At 33.5% G+C, this 7,597-nt stretch overlaps 1 protein-coding gene across 4 annotated transcripts in view; it reads left to right on the top strand.

The window, feature by feature from the left end:
- LOC118749180 (glutamate synthase [NADH], amyloplastic-like) overlaps positions 1–7,597 on the top strand; it is a 546,416-nt gene that overhangs the window by 208,016 nt on the left and 330,803 nt on the right. For 2 of the 4 annotated variants that reach the window (XM_036483958.1, XM_036483957.1), the window contains exon 1: positions 4,256–5,282. The exons of the other annotated variants lie outside the window; for them this stretch is intronic. In XM_036483958.1, coding sequence (XP_036339851.1) covers positions 4,740–5,282 — 543 coding nt within the window. In that variant the 5' untranslated portion in view covers positions 4,256–4,739. Of the gene's footprint in view, positions 1–4,255; positions 5,283–7,597 lie in introns of those variants that run through there. 4 annotated transcript variants of the gene reach the window in all.

Raw genomic sequence — 7,597 nt, 5'->3', positions numbered from 1 at the left:
AGGCCAAGAATCCTCGCTGTCCCATAGGATGAAAAGTTTTCCGGTACATTGCTAAATGAGTAGTGTGATCTCTTAAGTATCTTTCAAATGAAGCAGTTGATATACCTACGGTGATCTTTCCTTGTTAATTCACCACTTTTACAATTCGTGGTAAAATTTATGAACTGATTTCAGGGTAGATGCAAGACCGCATGATCGTGCATGAGGGCGTCAGAAAAACTTAACCCCATGCTTTATTTAAACATTTGAAAACTAAATTCGTATAACTTAAACATAGGTCCAAAGCAGACCAACCACACGGGGTTTCTATACATTTCGGCTGCAGCGCCATCCATTGGGCTTATTTTCTGCAAAACCATTGCTTACCATAAAATGAATACGTGTTATGAATTTCTACCTTAACTCCAGCGGCACTAATCGGGTAAATTTGTATCAAAAGAATTTTCTATCATACAGGTACATAGCTCACATTTAAAATTTGAACGAAATCGGTTAATAAATACGATTTTTATAAATAACTCTACTCCAGCACCACCTAGCGAGTTTTATAGTAGCATGTAATTGGACCATATATGTATGTAAGATAACCTCCGACAATCTGACACGGAACTCTATTCAGTGTTTTTTGAGTTTATTCCGAACAACGAAAACGGCTATCATTTTATGCAAATAGGTATGTAGATAGGACAGTTTATAGCGAAACTCGTAAAAGCAAAGCTCCATTCTTTGTGAAAAACTTAAAAAAATTCTTCAAAATTTTCACAAAAATTTTACCTTACTGAAAATTAAAGACAAAGCTAGAATAGTTCAATGGGATTTATAAATCTAGGAGAAAATGGTTCCCAATCGAGTGATACTTGCGCGTTTACGTAAATGTATATCGATCCAGCCTTTCCAATAATTATCACTTTTCGCCATAACTACGGTATTGATAACATATGTAGCTGTGTAGAATTTCAGGACGTTAGCGTAAGCAGTTCCAGACATAAGCTATATGAGCAGTTCAGTTTGCATGGAAGGAAGGAGCCACGCCCCCTTTCCCAATGCATTTGCAATATATGCATCAGTGCTAAGTTTCAGTTCCCCAGCGTAATTGGTTTTAGTGATATATTGGTTTTTTACGTTTTAGTCTGTATAAGAATTTTAGGAATATCCCGAGCTAAATACCGAGTAAATTTTTGGTCAGAATATTTATTTTCAACGTGTTGCCAAATATGAACCAAGTCGATGCAGCCGTTTAGTAGTTTAGTGAAATGCATTGTAAAGAGAACTGTATGAAATTGTAAAACGTGACGTCTCAGATTTCTTAATTTTTTTGGCAGCAACAACGAAAAGTTAAAATTTTTTTTAGCGAAAACCCTTCCAAACAGAAATAAAAAAAAATTAAGTTTGTGGTTATATCCAGGCGAAATTTTGAGAACGGTGCGTTGCTAACTCTAAATATAAACAACGACGCACTGGAAAAAGTTAATACGTTCAAATACCTAGGAATAATGATCGACGATAAACTAAAAAAAAAAAAAAAAATGGATTCTATATTTTCAATTAGAGCTCTAGCAAAACTGCATTTAATTCCATACATTAGCTTTTGCGTGATGCGCTTGCAAACATACAGACAAACATACCGAAATTTTAGATTTGGCTTCTGTTGATCTAATAAACCCCCTATTAATTTTTCTTTAACATCTATTATGTACAGATATCGGCCTGTTGCAATTTTATTATTCTCAAGTACTCTCGTTTGATACCCATATGGCAACACTTAGTTTATATAGTAAATTTAACTGAATTAAAGTTTTCAAATAAGTGGCAACCCGCTTCAAGAATATTTTCAAAAGTAAGCTTCCTAATCCTCTTTAGTTTAATATTCGTATTGCAATATTTCATTTATTTTACAAATTTCAATGAATACAATCTTTCAATCAGTTGGCAAATCCCCTAAAAATATTTTCAGGATTAAAATTTCCTATCGTCTTTAGTTTGATGCCAATATTGCAATATTTAATTTATGCTATCAATTATATTAAATTAAAGTTTTCAAATAGGTGGCAACCTTCCACAAACATATTTTCAGCTGTAGGCCTTTGTAAATTTCTTTCATTTAACAGCCATATTGCAGTATTCACATTACCGTATCAATTGACCTAAACTGAAATTTTAAACACAGGTGGCAACTCTCTAATTTTTTCTTCTATATTGGAAGCTAAATCTCTAGCGATACAACGGTGAAAACTGCATTCAATTCCATGTTTTCGACTGATGCGCGTACAAATATACAGACAGACAGATATTCAAAAATTCTAAGAATTGTTTATTTGGCTTCTGTGGCTTTAATAAAAACCCACCATATTAATTTTTCTTTAATATCTATAAGGTACAGACATCGACCTGTTACAATTTTATTATATGTATATCTAGATGTAGATATAGATTTCATTTATTTTATCAATTTAATACAATAAAATTTTTCAAACAGGTGGCAGCCCCACCCTAAAACCATTTTCGGCAATAAAATCTCCTAAACCCCTTCAGTTTGATACCCATATTGCAATATTCAATTTATCTCATAAATTAAATTAAATGTAAATTTTCAAACAGGTGGCAACTCTAAAAAATATTTTTGGCTGTAAGCCTTCTTCAGCCTCGTTCTTTTGACGCCCATATTGCAATATTCATTTTTTCTTATCAATTTACTTAAACTCCGATTTTCAAACAGGTCTCAACTCTCTAATTTTTTTTTTCCTATATTTTAAGTTAGACCTCTAGCAATACATCGGTGAAAACTGCATTCAAATCCATGCATTCGTTTTCGAGTGATGCGCGAACAAACATACAGACAGACAAACAGACAGACAGACAAAAAATCTAAAAATGGTTGATTTGGCTTCTGGTGCTCTAATAAAGACCCCCCCACATAAATTTTTCTTTAATATCTATAATGTACAGACATCGACCTGTTACAATTTTATTATATGTATAGATTTATAGATGTAGATATAGATTTCATTTATTTTATCAATTTAATACAATACAATTTTTCAAACAGGTGGCAGCCCCCCCTAAAAATATTTTCGGCAATATAATTTCCTAAACCCTTTCAGTTTGATACCCATATTGCAATATTCAACTTATCTTATAAATTAAATTTAATGTAAATTTTTAAACAGGTGGCAACTCTAAAAAAATATTTTTGGCTGTAAGCCTTCTTCATTCTCTTTCTTTTGACGCCCATATTGCAATATTAATTTTTTCTTATCAATTTACTTAAACTCCAATTTTCAAACAGGTGGCAACTCTCTAATTTTTTTTCTTCCTAAATTTTAAGTTAGACCTCTAGCAATGCATCGGTGAAAACTGCATTCAAATCCATGCATTCGTTTTCGAGTGATGCGCGAACAAACATACAGACAGACAGACAGACAGACAGACAGACAGACAAAAATTCTAAAAATGGTTGATTTGGCTTCTGGTGCTTTAAGAAAGACCCCCCACATTAATTTTTCTTTAATATCTATAATGTACAGACATCGACCTGTTACAATTTTATTATATGTATAGATTTTGTTTGAGCTTTGTACCACGATTTTGTTTATTAAGGAAAAATTGAAAAAAAAACAAAATTCTTAAGCGGTAGAAGTTATAGCAGCTATTTCGGAGATCACTACATCTCCTCATCAGACTTATTTTTTCTAGACTTAGCAGGGATCGAACCCGTGTCATCGATGTGCAAAGTCAGAAGCTCTTGCTAATTCATTCCCTTATTCAACGTACTACCATAAATTACAGCTGATTTGCCGCTGTTTAAACTTGACAGCGTGGTTGCTGTTGTAAATTCTATACATTAATTTTGATTTTGCTTTATTGTATGTATAGTTTGAGGCAGGCTTATCCTAAACTATGTATTTGTCAATTTTGTTGTGGCTTATTAACATTTTTATTTTAATATTTTTATTGAGCAAGATGCAAAAGCGGTTTGAACCGCTAAACCGAACCTATAAAATTTTTCAACCGGTTCACGTCCCTTATTTGCATTACATTAATCTTTTAGCGGTTAAAGCCTCATCTTATCTTCTACATTCATCGAAAATATATGTACAATGTTAATTTAATGTTCTTTAAAATTTCCAAATTTGTATTAAAAGTAGAAAACAGTAAAACTTTGTTTTCAAACAAGAAAATTACATACTTTTTTTAGGATGTTCGGAGGTGTGAGATTGCCCGCAGCTGGAAAATATGCAACGGGAATTATATATTGTGATGAAAAAACGAGTTCTGAAGTCGAAGTCGAATTTGCTCAACTAGCACTTGAATTAAACTTAAAAGTAATTGCGTGGCGAACTGTTCCAACAAATAAAGATGCTATTGGTGTGGTCGCACGGAAATCTGAACCACTTTCCCGTCAAGTTTTTATTGAATGTCCTTCAGATCTCGACCAAAAGATTTTTGACCGTCAAATATATGTCTTACGTAAGCGCTCCAGTCATGAGTTAATTAAAGAAGGACGACGTTTTTACATTTGTTCATTATGCTCGAAGACGATAGTTTATAAAGGATTGTTCACATCTGACCAACTATGGGGGTATTATACCGATCTTAAAAACCCTGATTTCGAAACATATTTGGCTTTGGTCCATACGCGTTTTTCAACAAATACTTTCCCGTCTTGGGAACGTGCACATCCATTACGGGTAATAGCGCACAATGGAGAAATAAATACCTTACGCGGAAATGTTAATTTGATGAAAGCCCGTGAGGGCGTTATGCAGAGTGAAATATTTGGAGATCAGTTAACAAAATTATATCCAGTTGTAGAGCCAAATTTATCAGATTCCGGCTCATTCGATTGCGTTCTTGAGTTTCTTACAATGGCTAGTGAACGTTCATTGCCAGAAGCTGTTATGACTATGGTTCCCGAAGCGTGGCAAAATGATAAAACTATGCCGCAAGAAAAACGTGACTTCTATCAATGGGCGTCATGTGTAATGGAGCCCTGGGATGGACCGGCTTTAATTTCATTTACAGATGGACGTTATATTGGCGCAGTTTTGGACCGTAACGGATTGCGTCCATCTCGATTTTATGTGACACGTGAAAATATCCTTGTAATGGCTTCTGAAGTTGGCGTTTATGATATTGATGCATCGCAAATAGTATTAAAGAGCCGTTTGAAACCTGGCCGAATGCTTTTAGTGGACACTAAAGAGAAAAAATTCATTCAGGATGTGGAGATAAAAACTCACATAGCTAGATCCCGCCCGCATTCGGAGTGGTTACAACAAAAGGTAAATTTTATTATACACATATGTGCGTATGTATTTTAAGGAGTAATCCATCTAGACCTGTGTTTATTAAATTTTAATTAAAAAACACAAAACAGAACTGGAAGTCTGAACCTTTATTATTACCCGAAAGAACAATCTCTGGCTTATACTTTTTAAAATCATTTTATTTAAATGTCAATATCGGGCGCTACCTCACCATGATAAGGGACTTTTTGTTGCCCGAAATTGAAGCTCGTGATGTCGGCAATATTTGGTTGTCGTGCGATATCCCTCTGGATTTTTTCTTTGGGGTTATGTGAAGTCAAAAGGCGTCGTCGATAAGCCAGCCATATTTCAAAACTTGAAAGCCAACACTACTCGCGTAGTTCGCGCAATTATGGAAAGAGTAAATGAAAATTGGACCTTTCGAATGGACCACCTACAGCGTAGTCGCGGCCAACATTTAAATAAAATTATAATTTAAAAGTAAATGTCAGAGATTGTCCTTTCGGGTAATAGTAAAGATTCCGATGTCAAGTTCTATTTTAAGTGTTTTATTTAAAATCAAAAAAAAACAAAGATCTAGATGGATCACCCGATATACGTAATTTATAATTTCTTTATAATCTATTCAACCTCTTTGAAAATACTTTTCTGTAATGTGCAGTTAATCGAGCAATTAGCCACACTATCTCGATTGAGCTGCTAATTGGGCTCCATTTACCATACAAAACTGCAGCGCTTAATTGCTCGTCTAGTGTTTAATTGAATGAATTTTTTCATGCATCCCTGCGGGGATTGTTTATTTTTTACAGCTTATATTCCACCAGGAATAGAAATTTGAATTTTCAAATTGTAGTACGGAATTTGCGGAAAAAGTTTACCTAAAAGTAGGTAAATGCTCCTAAAAAGTAAATATGTTTTTGTTTGTATGTGCATAAATATGTACGTATGTATATTAGGGTACCCATTTTTTTTTGAAATTTCAAGACCCTACCCCTAATTTTCTTTAGTTTTATGAGACATATTTTTATAGATTTTTAAAATTCATTTAGAGGTTGCGACGTGTCACTTTAGGTCAGAAAGAACGGTTTTGTAGATTTATAAGTTTTTTGATGACTAGTTTTCATTCATCTTTAAAGATCGACCATTTTGTGGGAAAAGGATTTATAGTCCTTTAACCTCCATCCGGATTTGGTGTCAATTTGACACTGTTTTTGATTTATTTTCGTTGTTACATAGATATATTTAAAAAAAATGTACTTGATATCTCGGCTTATTAGCTAAATCATATAAAAATTTTGTATTTTTTTTCATTTATGACATTTTAAAAAGTCCCGTTACTTCTGAACAAAACGTTTTCTTAATTCGGATTTGAAGTATCAAACTGACTGTATGGGAAATACTTATCTATTCTTGATTATCTTTTCTTTTAAGCTATTTTTTCTTGTTTATTATTGGTTCAGTCTTAGCCATTAATAATAAAAAACAAGTAAAAAAGTCTAAGTTCGGGCGGAGCCGAACATTAAATACCCGGCGCAAGTATTAAATATATGTTTTTCACCTTTCCGAAAGCTACCGCTACATGGTAAACCGAGGTGTATCCATTTTGAGTAAATTAGCGTCCTTAAATTTCGAAATATTGAAGTTTCAAGCATATCTGAAATTTACTGTTATATGAAAAGCGGCCGTAATTTTAGTTCGATTTCAATAAGTTTCAACGTTTTGCTTCTATGTGGCAAGTACAATAACCACACCGAGTTTGGTACAAATTGGTAGAACGGTTACCGAGATACATATATGTGATCATAAGTGGGCGGTGCCACGCCCATTTTTCAAAACTGTATCCTAAACGTATTTCTTGGTAACGAATTGTTGCAAGCATCAATTTTGAATAAATTAGCTTCAATAATTACTGATTTATCGAAGATTTCGTATTTCTCTAAATTACCGTTATATGGGATTATTGTCCTATTTTAAAAATTTTCGGCCATTTCGTATGTTATACCAAGGTTAACAACTGTGCCAAGTTTGGAAGAAATTGGTGCAGCGGTTACCAAGAATTACACATGTAAACATAACTGCGCGTGGCTACGCTCATTTTCCAAAAATTTATAATATTCTTATTTTTCGTCTAAAACTTATTGTAAATATCAATTTTGAGTGAATAATCTTCAGTAGTTACTAAAATATCGCAGTATTCGCATTTCTGAAAATTACCGTTATATGGGAAGTGGGCGTGGTTATTGTCCAATTTTTAAAATTTTCGGCCATTTAGTATGCTGTATCAAGGCCAACAACTGTGCAAAGTTTGGAATAAATTGATGCAGCGGTTA

This window comes from Rhagoletis pomonella, unplaced genomic scaffold (assembly GCF_013731165.1).
Source record: "Rhagoletis pomonella isolate Grant_MI unplaced genomic scaffold, Rhpom_1.0 Rhpom_scaffold_00014, whole genome shotgun sequence".
Classification (NCBI taxonomy): Eukaryota; Metazoa; Arthropoda; class Insecta; order Diptera; family Tephritidae; genus Rhagoletis; species Rhagoletis pomonella.
Note: the sequence above shows the minus strand (reverse complement) of the source record. Positions and strands in the feature narration are given on the sequence as shown.